The sequence below is a fragment of the Oryctolagus cuniculus genome, chromosome 8 (assembly GCF_051225735.1).
Source record: "Oryctolagus cuniculus isolate XC-2025 breed Fujian yellow rabbit chromosome 8, ASM5122573v1, whole genome shotgun sequence".
NCBI classification, from domain to species: domain Eukaryota; kingdom Metazoa; phylum Chordata; class Mammalia; order Lagomorpha; family Leporidae; genus Oryctolagus; species Oryctolagus cuniculus.
In genome coordinates this window covers 48,510,037-48,528,622 of record NC_142874.1, presented here as the reverse complement: position 1 = coordinate 48,528,622, position 18,586 = coordinate 48,510,037, and the positions used below count along the sequence as shown (strand labels likewise).

Sequence of the window (18,586 nt, the reverse complement as noted above, 5' to 3'; positions counted from 1 at the left end):
GCAGCTGTGAGTTTCAGATACCATCTGCCGAAGGCAAATGCCTAGTTCACTGTGCTATTCTTGATTTCTTCACAGTCCCCCATTCTGCCATCCTCTCCCCACCTCGCCGTCTTCCTCATCTCACTCTTCATCCTCCAGCAGGCTTGAAACACGATCACCATCATGACCGTGACGTTCTGGTTCTACCAGGGATCCCCAGGCTCAGGGCTGTGACTTCTTAAAGATATTCTCATCTGGCACCTCATCTGCTCTGCGGTCTTCCTCTGAGGGTATTTGGAAGAGAATTCTATCCTACTGAAAGCAGGTGTACAAGGATATACAAGATCTGTTGTTAAAACAATGCTACATATTTTCCCCATCGGCAAGGGATTTCTTAGGCTGGAACTAGGCACATGAAATCTCATTAATGATGATCTCTGCTAACTGGGAATCTGAAATAATTTCCTGAGCTGATATTTAACTTTGCATTATCTCTGGAAAGTAGTTTATTAAGTGAATAAAATAGAAGAAACAGTATTTTAATTGTAACATTTAAATTACCCAAGAGAAGATTTCTAAAGACTCTGGGCCTTTCTTTTATATACTAATATCAAATGATTTTCTACCTAGTCACTAGAGCCAGTCTCCTTTCCTGGCTTTCTTTTCTATTCACAGTCATGAGCATTCCCTCCCTCAGCCTGTTCATGGTGAAAGCTGACCAGTCTCTCACACCACTCAACTTGCCCTCTGTCTGGGTCTCTGGCCCGTCTGTTGCCATCTTTTTTGTCCTCCATCCATCTCCTTTTCCTTAGGCCCTCACTGATATCCAAGGCTCCCCTAAGACCAGAAGATTGCCCCAACCTCTCCAATGGTTCAGCAGTCAGCAGCTCTATTGGTCTTCTGGAATTCTCTAGAGGAATTCATGGCTCTTATATCTTAGAACTTTAAGCCCTGAATTATAACTTTAATGGCCTTGTTCCCAGCATTTAGCAGAATGCTAGAACACATATCGGTCCATAATATGTATCTGAATCCCTTGGGAGTGGGTCTATGTTGGGATTTATACCTCTTCTGATTTCAGGATGATAATATGGTGCACAAAACACATTTTACCTAACACCCCATGTGGACCTGGAGCAGTACTTCATTATCAAATACACTGATGTTTCTTCATTAAAATGTATGAGCTTTATCCTTGTTGTAACACCTGAAGTTAATAAAGAGCCTTCCTTTATGTTTTGCCACCAAACAGTTTATTCAAAAAATTTTTTGATATGTAGGAATTATTTTTTCATTTCCGAACTGTTATTAAGAGACTGGGGGGCTGTGGTAGCTGTATAATAGCCAAGGCCAAACTGGAAAGGCGTAAGTTTTCTTTACAAGTCTCCACACTGGCAACACTGACTCAGATTAGTCTTCTCCTTTTGGTCCAAATGACTGAGTCTTTCCTTACAAAACTACCTTCAGACTACCAGGGCTCCGTGATCACAACGCCGTCTTCATTGTTCTAAATTTTTCTAATTTTATCTCTATTTCCAAAGCATTTTCACCTTGTTTATTAAAAAACAAAAGTACACTTTCTAGCTGTTTATTTTAGCAAAACAGAAATACGCAGTGGTCATTTTGCTTTTCCTTTGCCTAAGGAAAAGCTTTGAAGTACAGTAGATTGAGATCCCTTAGAAGAATGGATTAACTATTAAAAATCCCAGTTATGCTGCCCTCCTCCTCAATTAAATGTAATTTTATCTAATGTGTAGTATATGTCTATCAATGACAGAATGACAGAAAACCTCCAACTAATCAGTCACACGTACACTGACATCACCCATTGAGTTCGGTTTGAACTTGACCAATAAACCCTTCCTTGAATACAGCCAAGGCAAACATCAAGGAAGCAATGCAAGGCTCCGATGTACATTTCAGGGGGTTGGCCATGTGGGTCACAGCACCCTGGCAGTTCCTAGGCAGTTATTTTGACATTAGAAAGTCACAATCCATCAATGTAATAGCAGGGCAATAATTCTGGGACCAGGGGCATGGCTATACAAAATAACATGGTGGGGCAAGCAAACAGTGGTTCTGAGAGCCCTGGCTTGAGGAAGACGTCAACTAAGCAGAATATCTTTCCACCTTTGGAGCTGGCTATTATGCAATGTGTTCTGTGTGGGCAGGTTATTTTTGGTGGTTGCACAGAAAAGCCTTGCCAGCCAAGCTAAAGATCATGCAAGTATTTGCACTCTTTGGCTGGATGTGCTGGTAAGGTGGGATGGATTCACCATCACCAGACCAGAGAAGGCCTTTCCCCCTCTGTGAGTCACAAACACTTCCAAGCACCTTTGATACCCCAAGGCAACATTTCAGATACTGTTTGACTCCATCTTGCAAATGAATCAGCTCTCCAGTCTCTGGGATGCAGGGTTCCCTAGCTATGTGCAGGACATTTGCACTGTGTTCTTGAAGGGGTTACAGGGCCCCTCCTGCACACATGATGCTTCGGTCTCCCATCCTGCTCTCTTGGACAAATGAATGTGAATGGAGGACCCCCACCCTCCCAACCCCTGCCTAAGCTTCCAAGACCCTGTCCACAGCTGCGGACAATGGTCACAACTCACAGGAAGTTTCCCAGAGGCTGCAGTGATGGTGGGGAAGCTGGGGTTGGGGAGGGGGTAGGGAGTATGGTCCATGGTGCAGGGGTTCTGGAATATTCTCATTTCATAATAGCTTTGAGAACACACATGTAAACCCTGAGGGGCAGCCACGCTGTTGATCAGAGGACAACAGCACATGTTTTTCTTTGAGTCTGGAAATGAGTAATCGGTGAGAAATTAGGTATTGATGGCTGAGATGGATTCCACAGTTAAGAAGAGAGATGGAATTTGGGTAGTAACATGTTCTCAGTGAGCTGTGTTGCTTCCATGGAGATGGAAGTGGCCTCTGTGATGACCCCGCCCACTGTGGACCTGCTACGCCCTATTGGGGACTGCCATTCTTGCCACTGTCCTCTCATATCTTCCGGCTGCCTGCTCGAAACACTGATAACATGTAAAGCGAAGTATTTTCAGGTTAAACTTGACTATTTTAAAGAAAAGGAAATTCACCACACAGACAATCAGCACGTAAAGAAAACTAAGCTCTTAAAGCAAAGATGAAGAGGTTATCATTTTATTTTAATAAACTTTCATGACTGTTTAAATTGAGTTTCTCCTCTTTTTCTAAAACCTAGCTTCCCGTGAATAACCATGACACATAAGCTGCAAGTATCTGAAAATTCACACATTTGAGAAGAGCAATTCTTCAGCAACCAACAGTAGAAGCAAAGAGAACAGATTTCCCTACCTGGAGCTGATACTCTTCCGTGAAGCAGAGACTCACTGGGCAGCAGATCTTTTGAATTGGAGGTGAATGGTGATTGTCTAAATGTGTCTTCTGAAAAGAAAGGGCTGGGGGGGGTGGAGGAGCAAGGTTTAGTAAATCAAAGTTATTTAAAGCACACATAGCCTCTGGCCCCGAATATATACACACAATACTGGCCAAGGGGCTGCTGTTTACATGACATTTAAAGAATACATGGAGATTGGGCTTAAAACAGAGAAGGAACATGTAAGTTAGGTCAGATGAGCTGGTTTCTTTTTTTTTTTTTTTTTTTTTTTTTTTTTTTTTTGACAGGCAGAGCAGACAGTGAGAGAGAGAGACAGAGAGAAAGGTCTTCCTTTGCCGTTGGTTCACCCTCCAACGTCCGCCGCGGCCGGCACGCTGCGGCCAGCGCACCGCGCTGATCGATCCGATGGCAGGAGCCAGGAGCCAGGAACCAGGTGCTTTTCCTGGTCTCCCATGGGGTGCAGGGCCCAAGCACCTGGGCCATCCTCCACTGCACTCCCTGGCCACAGCAGAGAGCTGGCCTGGAAGAGGGGCAACCGGGACAGAATCCGGCGCCCTGACCGGGACTAGAACCCGGTGTGCCGGCGCCGCTAGGCGGAGGATTAGCCTAGTGAGCCGCGGCGCCGGCCCGATGAGCTGGTTTTATAAGAGGGATTCGCCAAAAAGTTCATGGAAAACGGAATTAAAAGATACGCTTATGTTGAATGTTTAAATTTTTTCATTTTGTTTGAAAAGCAACGAGAGAAGAGGAGGGGGGGTGGAGGAAGAATGGGAGAGACAGAGAGAGACAGAGAGAGAGAGAGTCAGAATTTGTCCATCCACTGGTTCACTCCCCAAATGCCATCAATAGCCAGGGCTGGGCCTGCTGCCCCCCAAGACGCATTAGCAGGAAACTGGATCAGAGAGGAAGAGTGGGGACAAAAAGCAGGCTTTCCAATATGGGATGTAGGTGTCCCACACGGCAACTTAACCACTGTGCCAAACATCTGCTTGAAATACCGAAATACCATCAAGGAGGACAGCAGAGCTGGCCCCGCCTACTCTTGGCTCTGGCCTTTCTGTAAGTGCACTGTGCCCAGCTGAAGGCCAATCACCTGGCTCACAGTCACAAAGGGCCCGTCGGTGGTTCTGCCGAGGCCGGAGTTGGGGGCTGCTCCGGCTCAGCCACATTCTATGACCTGACCCTGCGGGACCAAAGGCACACATCAGAAGGCCAGCCGGCCGCAGCGGGGCCACTCCACTGAAGAACCCACTGCTGGTCCTCACAGAAACTGCAAGCATAGCCTGCAGGTGCATTGGCTCTGAAGGACTTGGGGGCAGGAAACACAAGATGTCCCCAGGGGCACTTTCATCTTATGTGAAAGGGAGGCCTTGATCAGAGTGACCCTCAGCTGCCCCCCCACACACCTGCCCCATGACCCAGCAAGGCCCCGAAGCAGGGCCCCCAGACATGCTGCCAGGTTTTCCCCTAGATCCACTGCACAGCACACAGAAAGGCTTTTGGTTAGAGGATTAACCAGGTCACCAGTGTTTCAAGTTAACTGTAAAGAAGGACCACAACAGGTGGGTGGGTGCTGCAGTCCCACAGAGCCAACCTGGCTAGCGGAAAGTTCTACTTACTACAACAGAGCGACTTTGACCATGGCAAGTGGGTGCCTGGTGGTGGAGGGTCCTTGGGGCCGCAACACAACGCAGAGACAGGGAGAGCAGGAAGCCGCCCCCATCCCAAGGCTGGAAGCACCCAAGGAGAAGGTACATAAATGGAAGACAGAAGCTGGAGGCCACTGAGTGCCCAGGGGGAGCTGGAGCTGCAACTGGAGCCTAGGCAGAGAAGCAGGTGCAGGGGAGACCAAGGTGGGCGTGGGGAAGAGTACCTTGCATCTTCCTTATGCCCCACCGCTACCGCCCTCCAAGGATCAGATTCCACAAACCTGCCCAGAAGCAGAACCCAATCCGAGGAGATCCAAGACCTAAGTGCACACAAGCCTAGCTCCCAGACTGAGTGGCTTTTCTAAGCATGGCACGGAGCTCTGGTTACTGTATTAGAACACCAAACAGGGAATATTCAGAGGAACATGGAAGCTGCATATATATTTATATTTATGTTTATGCTTATATTTATATTTTAAATGAAACATACACTGATAGATACTGCAGTTTTACCTGTTAGGCTAGATTTAATGCAACTTGTACGGCACGCTTTTTATTTATGTCTTAAACATGAGACTACTGAAATAGTTGCAAATGGTAAGCTGGCTATAGGCTGGGAGGAGGTGGGGAGTGGGGAGAAGGCAAGTGGGGAGAAGACATACTTTGTGTGATAACAAACTTTCCATAACCTGCAAGGGATGGAAACACTTTAAAGGCTCAGGTAAATACCATAGGAGCACCGCGCATGTGCAGCCTCAGAGAGCTGGTCTCACAGAAGTGGAGAGTGGGATGCTGGTTACTAGAGGCTGGGGACAGCACGGGGGTGCAGGTGAATCAGTGGGTACTAAGTTACAGCCACACAGGTAAAATAAGTTTTGGGGTTCTACTGCATGGTAGGGTGACTACAGATAAGTAATAGATATTCACACGCCACCCCTCACCAAAAAAAGCTGGAAGGTAGGATTTAGAATATTTTAACAATGAAGAAATGATGAATGTTTAAGGAGGGATTGATGTTTGCCCTGGTTTGGACATTCATACAATGTATACATGGGTCAAAACATGACAGAGTATCCCAGAAATATGTACAATTTTAGCTTATTAAGGACAATAGGTAAACAAAGCAGAACATAAAAGGCTAAGGCAGTGCAGCATGGTGGCCAAATGCACGGCCTCAAGGAGAGGCAGATCTGGGTTCAAACCCAGCTCCCCCTCTCGGCAGCCTATGATCCGCACACATCCCTTAACTTCTCCCAGCCTTCCTTTGTTGTCCACTTCCGGGGCTGACAGCAGTAACTGCACATTATAGGATGTGCTTTGCACAACGACTCACAAAAGTAAATGCTCAATAAATGTGAGCTTTTTCTTTTTTTCTTTTTTAATTTTCATCTCCAACTAGCTCAGAGAGGGGCATAAATGAACTTTTCCACACAAGTTAGCAAAAAGAGTAGAGTTTTCTTTGTATAAAAGCCATTACGAAAGGCATGAAGACAAGGCCACCCTGATTTTGAAGGAGCTGATTTTCTGCAGGGCTGAAAAGACTAACTTTCAACTCTTCCAGAAAGAAAACTGCTAAGGGTAAAGAGCTTTAAAAAAATATTTATTTGAGAGGCAGAGTTATAGACAGAGACAGGGAGAGACCGAGAATCAGGTCTTCCATCTGCTGGTTCACTCCCCAAACTGGGGCCTGTCTGAAGCCAGGAGCCAGGAGCTTCTTCTAGGTCTCCCACATGGGTGTGGGGGCCCAAGCACTAAGGCCATCATCCTCCGCTTTCCTAGGCGCATGAGCAGGGAGCTCGATAGGAAGTAAAGCAGCTGGGACTATGTCACAGTGCTAGCCCCAGATAAGGCTCCTTTAAGTAGAGACCTGGGAACACTGCTGGTCAAACCTAGAGTGTAAGATTTCTCCACTCCCGCGTCATAAGCTCTGACACGCGTCTGAGCAGACAGTTCAGGAAGGAAGCATGGGTGGGCTCGTGGGCACAGGGTCAGGCAATGGGCTTTTGTCACATGGTGGCTCTGAAGGTCATAGACAGCACCGTGACATTAGAAGTCAGGGGAGCCCATGGAACTGTTAGGTCTGAAATGTGAAGACTTCCCTTTGGGGACACCAAGAATCCCAACGGGGTACCCTACAGGGTGGTCTGGAAATGTCAGCACCGCCCCACTTTTTGCAGTAAGGATTACAGTTATTCAGAGTGGCTGCTCTCAGACTCACGGTGACTATTCAGTGAGTGCCTACCATGTGCCAGGCACAGGAATACAGCACCCTCCACTGTGGCTGGAAACCTCGGGCAGCTGGGGGACCTCGTGGGAGGCTTGCATCAACCTACCAACCAGGTCCTGTCTACCGCAGGGAATGCAAAGGTGACTCAGGCTGTAGGGACACAGGCGTGTTGTTATCGGGAAGGACAGGAAGGGCTTTGCTGTGGAAGCCACCACTGGGCTGAACGGAGAGCAGATCATCAGGTTTCCTAGGAGCTGGCAGCACAAGGGGGAGCGTACCCAGGGCAGAGCGGGAAGAGGCCCACTGTGGAGGCGGATGGGACTAATCTTGGTGCAGGGGTCACCGTTTTGTCCCACCATGGGAAGGAGGTGATGGGACAGGACTTCAGTTTCAGGGTGCTCTGATGGTTGCAGTGGGCTCCCTCCCCACAGCCTGAGTGCTCTGGATGGGACACAGCTGTAAGGGGCTTGCAGAAGACAAGGCCAATGGCCAGAGTCACAGTCCCCACGGGACATATTGACACTGGTGACCAACACTGCAAGCCAGCAGTGACTCAGGCAGATGGAAGAAGGACTGAAAAGAGAGGGCAGGTAAATACCATGCTGACCTTTGAAGCCAACCCTAAGGATTCCAAGAGAATCTGGCAGAGGCTGCCACACTGCACACGGGGAGTAGCCTCCCAGGTTATGCCAGGTAGCGGCAATGGGCTAGCTCTGTCTTCCACACAGCAGATTCCCACCGATGGGAGGAGCGAAGCACTGGTATCACTGAGCTGATCACAAGCAAGAGGGCTGAATGGGAGACAGTCACTGAGGAAAAGTAACTTTCCAAGTCACTGTCCACCTGGGTGTCAGCTGTAGCCTGCACAGAAAAGACCTCTTCTGAGGGAGCAGAGAATTAAAAGGGAGTCGGGCTGAATTACAAAAATGCACCAAAAAGACCAGCCTTGTTTTTTATAGAGGTCGAGAATCAATGAGGAAACTTCCAGCTTGAGGCTGGTGTTAAGGCCTTAGCTAGAAAGAAAAGACAGGAGGTTGACAGAGCATCAGTCTTGGGCCGAGCGCAGCACAGCAGTGCTCTGCACTGGGATCCGCTCACGCCGGGGGGCAGGGAGTGCAGTAGGCTATGGCAGCTTGGAATCAGAACACCCCGAGCGAGCCTGCGTTCCTAAGTGGCTTCTGTCAAGTTAATAACATCCTTGAAAAAAAGGTCTGAAACTACCATGTTAATAAAGGTACTGCTTTCAATGAGCTATTTAATGGTAAAGTTTTTAGTATATAGAACAAGTTCAGTAAAAAAAGAGCAATTAACATGAAGTATTTGGCACTGTTTAAAAGGGCTTTCCATGTACTGTTGGCTTCACTCTATCCTCACAGAAACCCTGTGGTGGTAGCTACTATGATTATTCTCCCTCTTTCACAGGTGAACAGACTTGCACTCAGGTTAAGTTGAGTAATTGCTCAGGCCTGTGAGCTGAGCCAGGAATTGATTCCAGAGCATTTTGGCTTCAGCATCTACGCATTATTCTGCTAAGCCTTCCAGGTGATCTCTTAACACCTGCGGAACTCATGGACGGGACAGACTCTCGGATCCTTCCTGGAACAAAGAGAGCTGGAGGAAGGGGGGGTGGGGAACAGCCTATCTGCATGCAGGATAGCTGAGGGAGACCTTTCCAACGGAGACACAGAGCAAGTGAAAATGATCGTAGTCTTTGATTCTCTCTAGAAGATAGTTCCCCCCGGTTTTCTGAAACTTGTGCAACTCATGAGCCTGGTCAACCTGCATCAGTTTCACTGCCCAGTGGCAAGTTGCTTCCAGGGGTGACTTGTGGTCTGTAATCAAGCCTAGCAGAAGAGAAAGGGTAAGGAGGTCACTGCGTGTTCACAAAGCTCTGTTTCAGCACCGACGGGCAGTTCACGGTGGCACCACGACTGCAGACGTGTCCGTGTGTTCATCCTTCTGCAGCCCTGCTCAGCACCACAGTTCAGGAAGACAGGATGCAGGGAAAGCCCAGCTCGGAGCCTGCCCTCCAGGGCACCTGCTTGCTTAATGTAGCTGCACCTCCTCTAACTCTCTGCGCATGCTCTGACAGGGCACGGGCCCTAGACTCCTCTGTGCTGAGCAAGGGGAGCTTCCCGGTGTTGAGATCATATTCTTCTCTGGTGCCTCACGGCTGCAAAGAGCGGAAGTCCGTCACTGTCAGCCGACGGCCTGCCCTGCAGCACACAGGGCACTCTCGTGAGAGGTGGCCAGGCCAGCACCTCGCTCTTGCTCATCAGTGACGGCTGCTGTTGGGAGTGGTGGTGGTGGACAGGGAAGCTCTAGGAGGAACCCAGCACAGCTCAAATGTCCCCGGAGGGGACAACGTTAAGTGAAAGAAGTCAGATCTGAAGTGCATTTGTACATGCCTTCAGCTAGACACTTAAGTCGCTTACCGAGTAGTCAGGAGAGAAGTCATGTTCTGAATGCCACAGGCCCTGGTTCCTGACTCTCTAGCTGCCTAGACTTTAGTCATTTTAATACATACATATAAAGCCCATGTATCAGAACATGAGCTAAGGAAACAAAAGGCAAAAAAAAAAAAAAAAAAAAAAAACAGAGAGAGAGAGAAGAGAGAGATTGATTGATTTATCTCCAGTTAGTATTTCTGGTAAAAAGTTGGTACAGGAGAAGGCTGAAGCTAACAGCTAGCTGGGAAAGGAATCAGCATTAATTTCCATCTAACACAACTACCACCTACTGCAAATATATTCTCTTCGCCCTGGACAAAGACAGGCTACCTGTAACTTAGCTAATCCTGTAACTATTCCATAAATATTCAGTAGCAGCGCCCAGAAGTCCTTGGTATGGATTTTGAGTAGCCCAGGTCCTCCTTTATTTTGTTACTTAGAAAACACTATCGCATAAAACTTTTTAGCTAGTCACATTCCTTTTCTGGATAAAAGTGGAATGGACGTTTGAAAGTATATTTCTGTTCTTCTGTATAAAATCGAAGGGCTGAGAAATGAAGGGAGAAGGGCTGTGACTTCAACTGGACCGTTCCAGCTGTCGACAGAATGGGTCGTGGGGTCAGCACGTGGGGCAACCCTAAGAGTTACAATAAATAAGAGAACAGTGCACACGAGACAATGGCTCTAAGTGGCGATACATCCTGCTAAGAGCTGACGGTGGCACGAACCTGCCCGCCTTTAATGTCTGCACGCCAAGGGCAGGCATCTCAGCCTCACACAGAACGGAGAGGCCTGGCTCCTCAAAACCCACCCCTCCCCACACGCCACCACCGGAGCCAGGATGTGATGGGAGTTCTCACGGTGACAGCAACAACAAAACAAAACCAAACCAAGGTGGATACAGCAGGGAGGAGAAAGTTAAGAAAATGATGTTGAGTCACGACACAGTAGTTTTAAAGGAGCCATACAGAAAAAATCTTTTTTTTTCCTAAAAGACAATAATAACTCTAAGCACTGAACTTCAGGAATTGCACAGAGAAAAGAAAAATTAAACAATGAACAAAAGATTTTGTTCCATAATGAGTTTTTGCTCAGAACCTACAAGAACCTCGGTTAGATCAGGATGGGATGAAATGCTGTTATAATGCACGAGTACAGGCAAATCCTTCCAAAGTGATAGCTTGACTGCCATCTGCACAGGGGAAAGTGTTGTATTTTCAGAAGTAATTGATTAGCTATTCAGCTGTAATATATGATATAATAGGGCTTCCTGATTTATTTCCCCCGAGAGCTGGAAAAATATCTCCAAAAGAAAGTGGGATTGGGGCCAGCACTGTGGTGTAGCAGGTAAAGCTACCGCCTGAAGTGCCGGCATCCCATATGGACGCAGGTTCGAGTCCCGGCTGCTCCTCTTCCAATTCAGCTCTCTGATATGACCTGGGATAGCAGTAGAAGCTGGCTCAGGTCCTTAGGCCCTTGCACCTGCGTGGGAGACCCAAAAGAAGCTCCTGGCTCCTGACTTCGGATAGGCACAGCTCTGGCCATTGCGGCCATGTAGGGAGTGAGCCAGAGAATGGAAGACCACTCTCTCTGCTTCTGCTCTCTGGAACTCTGCCTTTCAAATAAATAAATACATTTTTAAAAAAGAATTGGAGTTAATTTTTGTTTTCTTTTAAGGAAATTTTAAGAACAAATGATCTGAGGTAGATGTGTCTGAGAAGTTAGATACTGCAAGAGGAGAGCTGGAAGCCCCACTCTAGGGTAGAAAAGTTCCATGGGCGCTACAGTTTTTTCTTTTCATTTAAGGTTTATTTTAAATTATTTCAAAGGCAGAGTGATAAGAGAGAGAGAGGGAGAGACAGAAAGATCTTCCATCACTGGTTCACTTTTTGAATGGCCCTAACAGCTAGGGCAGGACCAAGCAGAAGCCAGGAGCTTCTTCCAGGTCTCCCACATGGATGGCAGGGGCCAATCACTTGGACCATCTTCTGCTGCTTTTCCCAGGCTGTTAGCAGGGAGTTGGATCAGAAGTGGAGCAGCTGGGACTCGAACCTCTCTCTGATATGGGATGCCAGCATCACAGGCAGCTGCCCAACCCACTGCACTTCAGTGCCAGCCCTGGGAGTCACAGTTTTCTCTCTCTAACCTCTACCTGCTCCCTGGCAGACCTCAGCTCCTGGGCTACCTCGCCAGATGGCTTTCCATTCCTCCTGTCTTAGGCTTCCTCTTCTCCACTGGGCCTAGTTATCACCAACACAAGACACTGGCTTTTGGTATTGATGGGCCATGTTGTTTTTAGAGAACTGAATACCACGTGTTTGCCTAAAAACACTAAACTGGTATTTTAAAAATGCTGACCTCTGGGTCGGCGCTGCGGCTCACTAGGCTAATCCTCCGCCTTGTAGCGCCAGCACCCCGGGTTCTACTCCCGGCCGGGGCGCCGGATTCTATCCCGGTTGCCCCTCTTCCAGGCCAGCTCTCTGCTATGGCCCGGGAGTACAGTGGAGGATGGCCCAAGTACTTGGGCCCTGCACCCCACAGGAGACCAGGAGAAGCACCTGGCTCCTGCCATCGGATCAGCACGGTGCGCCGTCCACAGTGCGCCAGCCGCGGCAGCCATTGGAGGGTGAACCAATGGCAAAGGAAGACCTTTCTCTCTGTCTCTCTCTCTCACTGTCCACCCTGCCTGTCAAAAAAAAAAAAAAAAAAAAAAAAAAGCTGACCTCTGAATTCCTTAGACTTTGATACACACCCCAAGACTTACACAGGACATTAACATTTTGAAGTGAACAGGAAGCAGTGGTTGAGAAAACAATCTTTCAAATCTCCAAAGGTCACAAGAAGAGACAGCTGATCAACCAAAGTTACTACATGAGTAAACCCTACTCTGGGGCAAAGACTTTCTGAACACATGGAGTATGACTGTGATGTTTAAAATGGATGCAGGTGGGGCTGGCGTTGTGGCATAACGGGTTAAGCTGCCAGCTGCAGCCCCAGCATCCCATATGGGTGCTAGTTTGAGCCCCTGCTGCTCCACTTCTGGTCCAGCTCCCTGCTAATGCACCTGGGAAAGCAGTAGAAGATGGCCCAAATGCTTGGGCTCCGGCTCCTAGGTGGGAGACCCCAAAGAAGCTCCTGGCTCCTGGCTTAGGCCTGGCACAGCCCTGGCTGCTGAGATCTCGGGAATGAACCAGTAGATGTAAGATCTCTGTCTCTCCCTCTCTCCCTCCCTCCCTCTCTCCCTCTCTCTCTCCCTCCCTCCCTCTCTCTCTCTCTCTGTAACTCTATCTTTCAAATAAATAAAATTAATCTTTTTAAAAATTTTAAACTAAAATGATGCAGGTAACGTCCATATAGAATCTTCACGTCTGTATGATGAAACTAAAGGAAATAAGAACATACCGAAAATGTTTTCTTTGAACAAAATTAGAGCTTGCTAACAATAACAGGTTACAGTCCTTGCCAATCAACAAAAACCTTTTTTTTTTAAAAGCTTCTCCAACGTATCAAATAAGAAAGTCTAGATTACTCAAAGATGAGGAATGGGGAAAGTACCCAATTTGGATCAGACATAACTATCTTCTCAACAGTCCCTCACGTATTTTAAAGTCAGAAGACACTTCAAGAAGCTGGAATAGCTTGCATAAAAATATGCTCACAACTCAAAAATAAAAACATTGTCACACTTTATTTTTAGGTATTCCGTTTTTAAAAAAAGATCAAATAACATCATTTCATTTTCAACTTATTTCTCACAATAAATGCAGTTTTCTTTACCTTTAAATAGTACTTCTTCTGTTTTTCTAAACTCTGACTTTCCTTGATTAATGTATTTGCTGATAATTTATAACAGATACTACATGCTTAGCATCTCGTATACTTATATAGCTGTATGTTTTGCAACGGAGCTGTAAACTATTATATTTAAAATACAGGAAATGCTTAGTCCCACCCACTTCTGTAAAGGAATCCTGGAACGCTGCACGTGCTCGGCCTCAGTGCAGGTGTCTAGATGAGTCTCTCAAGTGGCAGAAAGGAAAGCTCAGACCTGGTGACTTGGCTGCGGCAGAGCAGTCACTCTGTGTGACCCAGGAGCCGGTGTGGTCTCCCCGGCTCCCAGCGTGGGTCCTCACTTTCAGTCTGGACGAGAGGTAAGGTAGCTGTTGCTTCGGAAATGTGCCAGGTACTCAGACGTGAGACATAAACATCGGGGCCAGCTTTCTTACTGCCATGCGTGTGGTCAGTTACACAGATAATCCAGAATCAAAGGAAGCATGACATTGATGGTGCCCGGAACACCGTGCTTCCCTTTCCAGCTCTGCGGACACAGTGACCCCTGCTTCTGAACACCTTGATTGACTGATTGATTGAGTATAATAAAGGAAGATCTCTGGAGGGCAGGTCAAAGGGTGTGGGGGTAGGATAAGTAACTGGCAGCCTGTTTCTTGAAGACAGCCCTGACCATTGGAGACAGAAGATCCCTTATTCAAACATAAAAGGGACATAACAGAGACCTCCTATGACCTCAGCGGGCTGGGCCTGGAAAATCTGGTCGCTGCTCATGTTGGGAGTGCACATTTTCTAAGAAAGAGGGACTGTAGTGAATAAAACGTGAACTCCTCTCTACGTGTCAGCAGGCTTTGGCGGGACGTCTGCCTACAAATCGTGGCTGACGCTGCAGCTTCAGTGGGTTTCTAAATGGGGTTTGTGGGCAGTGGGAGCCAAGGTCACTCCATAACTTTACTACCCATACAGGCTCCAGGTTTTCTCCCTCAATATTTGCAGACAACAGGGAAGCAAAGATGTGTTTTCGTCTCCCATTAGGCATTGATGGGCTGTGCATTTGGCTGGTGCCCGTCATGTGAAAACATCTCAGCAATGAAAAACCGAAAGTATTATTGAAAAGAAACTGAAAGTATTATTCCTGTAAGGCATGAAACGGCATCATGAGAAAAATACTTTTCTTTTTCTTTTTTTTTTTTTTTTTGAGATAGATACCAAAGAATCTGGAGGTGAATGTATGATTTCTGGGTGATGAGTTAAAATGTAGAGGAGAAAAAGATCGGTGAAGTAGGCATTGTAAAATGTGGATAACTATGCCACCTGGGGGACCACGATTTATTATTTTATTTTATTTTCTACTTTGTTTGGAGGTATTTCATAATTTAAAAAAACACCAGCCATAACTTAAAAACAAAAACAAAAACAAAAAATCCAACCCAGATAAACCATCAAACTGTCAAAGAATGACAGAAAAAGTGAAATACCCAAAACAACAGAGAGAAATACCTCATCCTAAACAAAATGCGTATTAACACTCAGAATCCATAAATGGAAAGTTTTAAACTGAGGCGCAGGAGTCTTAATCCCTGGGTTGCTAAAAATAGATGGTTTTAAATACATGAGGAAGCACAAAGTTGGTGAGACCCTTGACATGGGCTCTGCCTCTGTCTCTCTGTCTGTCTCCCTCTCATTAGCTCTTGCTAGACTCATGGAGTCTATCTTTTTGGAAATCAATCGGACATTCCTTTTTGAGTCATCTTGCCCCAGCATTGTTTATACTGGCACTAACCTGGAGAGAGAGGAACCCCTGGATATCCAGTAAGATGGGATTGACAAAATAAACTGACACTAGTAAACACTGAATAACGTGGAATCATTAAAAGCAGACTCACTGAGCTCTGTGTATTGACATGGAAAGCTGTTCTTAATATGTTGCTAGGTGAGCAGATTATAAAACTCAATATATAGTAGAGTCTAGTTTTTACAAGAAAAGTATACATGTATAAACAAACGGGGAAAACGCAGCCAGGACACACAGCACTGACGAAGCAGTGGTGTGCTCTAGGGAGCAGGATTAAAATATCATTTTTTCTTTATATGTTCCTATATCCTCTGCAAGTAAAGGCAACTTTTAACAACTAACAAAACAAAACAAAACAAACCTGAAGTTTCACTGTTTCTAGTCCTTTACTCTTCGAGAGACAGTCTTTTCAAAGGGTAAACTCTGGGGGAGAGATGTTAAAGACACAGGCAGGAGCAACGGCCTCTAAATTAAGATGGCTGGTATCAAGTCTGCTTCTGTGTCCGATGTCCAAACACTACCCAAGGAAGAGGCGGTATCAACCACTGCCGAAGAAAACTAAATAAAGCGTCTGGGGAAAAATATATACGTTGCTAACGCTATGTATTTTCTTCTTCGAAAAGCACAGAGGCTGTCTTAAAGGCGGGCCAATGCTACAACCCAACACCGAGTTTTCAAGGAACAAGTTCCTGCTGTTGTGGGTCTAGCATTCACCCAGTGTGGAGCCAGGAGCCTCGTCGGGACAAGGAGCACAATGGCAGGCCTTGTCGAGTGCCGCTGTGCTGGAGAGGCCAGACAGGGGGAGCCGGAGCCAACCGCGGACTGAGGAAGTGAACCCTGCACGTCCGGATACTCAAAATGTCAGCCTGTGGAGGGACCTGGATCTCCAGCAGGAATCTGACTTTCTGCATAACCGGGACAACGGGCTTTCTGCTGAGGTGAGCCGAGAACAGAGGCACCCAGGGCCTGCTCTGCTGCAAGGTCAAGGCTGTGTCACGTGGACACAGTAGCCAAGGCCGGCGAAAGGTGGCTGCTTCCCTGGGGCTGCTGCTGAAGCAGAGGTGAACTCCTGAATCTGGGATGTAGGGAGACACTCTTGGGGAACATTCCAGATCAGAAAACAGGACTGAAGCCAGCACCTGGCTGGCGGCGTCGCCCCCTGCGGGACCTGTCAAGGGCACCTGGAGAGGCACACACGATCTGGCTGTCTGCTAGTTTACACTTCACTCCTGACTATCGGGAGCTCCGTCAACAAGACGGAGCACCACTGCCAGCCAGGGGAGATAAAAGTGGGCGTGTCGCGGGCATGGGCTGAACAGGGGCGAGCTGACAGCCTCCTGTTCTGCTCTGGAAGCACACTGCTGCAACCTGAGGGAGGACTCCCTGCAGGTGAAATGGCAGAGGGTCACACCTGCAGGACAGTGGAGTAGAGGAACAGAGGGAGGCACTGAGAGAGGCTCCGCGAAGTGCGAAACAAAACACCTGAGCGGCAAATGCAGGAAGCAGTTTCAAGCTGTGTGTGTGTGTGTGTGTGTGTGTGTGTGTGTAACAATCCATTGTTTCCAAGCATGAGTGGCTAAGGATACAGGTCCAATGAAAAGACCCTGAAGTCAGCATTTGTGTAGAATAGCTGCAGACAGCGGTAGTGGGTACGGGTTGTACACTGCACAACACCAAGGGGGGCATGACTGACTTCACAAGTACCAAAGATTTAAATATTTACTATGACATTATTCCAGCAGATGGTAGTGTATTGAGGAAGGGCATCTTTTGAAAATTTTGCAGCGGTACCACGTGGCCCCAAACCAGACTTGACTTCACTGAAGGAGAACTTAGCACCCTAACTGAAGGGGCGCCATGAAATCGGCAGTAATCTCTGTTATTAAGAACCAGAATTCTGGGTGCGTTTTATTTTCCAGTCACAAAACATGAAGGATAAAGAGAATATATGGAGAGCTACTCAGAAATCCCTGATTTCATTTTCTCTGCTTCCTGTTTATTTTCTTAATCATTTCTAATTCAGTGTTATTTCAAAGCAATCTTTTACTTTTCAAGATAATAGAGCATTATTCTCTTATGCCTTCCAAAGAAATGAAATGGGGGAAATTGCATGAATTTAGGCAGCACACCACGCTTTTACAAACTTGTATGATTTCTATTACTCAATTCTAAATATTTGAGGGCATGCATCCAAAGCAGCGCACAGGAAAATTCTACACTGGGCACTTCCATGTGAATATGTCTTTTAGTAAACACTCTATGTGCCATTACCTAAATCATAGAAAAATAGCCCACATTTCCAATTCTGAAAATTGGGCAAATTAAATATTGGTCTGCACAGCATGATATGAGTCTGTCCGTCTTCAGTTCTCCTACTTCTGCTTTTTTGTCTAATAGAGAAAAGAACAATTCAGGGAAATACTTCCTTGCTTTTGACAAAGAGCAAGCCAGGTGTGAGAAGTTTTTCTTATAGGCCTGCAATCCTATACCCCTGCGGACACTGAATTATTAATGGGGAAAAGAGAGAACAAATAACCAAGAGAGGGTTCTTGGCAGCCATTGTTTGAAGTTCATGGTGTTACACAACATTGAGCATGTCCAATTCACCTGCCAGGAGCTATCTGATTCTTACTCTAGGGTTCCATTTTCCCATTTCGATCTTATCCAGCATCTGGCTGGGTGATGGTCCGTGGCAAAAGATGGAGATCTCCTTTTTATTCCATTAAACTTTGGGATCTGGTTATGATATCATGCCTCATGTATTTTCATCTACCAAATGATCATAATAGCTGGTTATCTGTTCCCTGCAGAACTTAGGCTTGTGCTGGGAAAGGAAATAGAAAAATCAAGATTGTATTAGTCTCATAAATGGCCTCCTTCTGTTCTCACGAGTCTGGCCGCGACTCTCTCTCATCTCATTTGTCAGATGGGCTGGAATGAGGACCGCTCAGGCCACTCACTGTATCTCAAAGGAGACTTGTAGCCTTCTTTACACTCAGATTGAATTTTCTGGACTCTGAGGTTAAAAAGGCAAAAGCACTGCTGTTTCAGCATTTGCAGTGATGGTCCAACCAGAGGTCTGATTCAATGGTGGTGCCCTCATTGGGAGCACAAACAGGGATTGAGGGCCAAGGTCAAGGCACTGGTGAGCAGGACCACATGACCCAATCCCTCCAGCTGCTAAGTTGACTGATTTTTCTGCCTGGTGACATGGTATGTTTTAGTTGATTGCTTTGTTCCTTTATTTTTAGGAAGATGCTCCTAACTTAACCAGCTGAGTATAAATTCTTAGGATTAAAAAAAAAAATGAAGGCTCTC

The 18,586-nt window shown here is 46.7% G+C and overlaps 1 protein-coding gene across 7 annotated transcripts in view; it reads right to left on the bottom strand.

The window, feature by feature from the left end:
• The window catches only part of ZNF827 (zinc finger protein 827), a 189,356-nt gene that overhangs the window by 63,324 nt on the left and 107,446 nt on the right, over window positions 1-18,586 (bottom strand). For all 7 annotated transcript variants that reach the window (XM_051820031.3, XM_051820032.3, XM_051820028.3 and 4 more), the window contains exon 8: window positions 3,316-3,419. In XM_051820031.3, coding sequence (XP_051675991.1) covers window positions 3,316-3,419 — 104 coding nt within the window. The remainder of the gene's footprint in view (window positions 1-3,315; window positions 3,420-18,586) is intronic.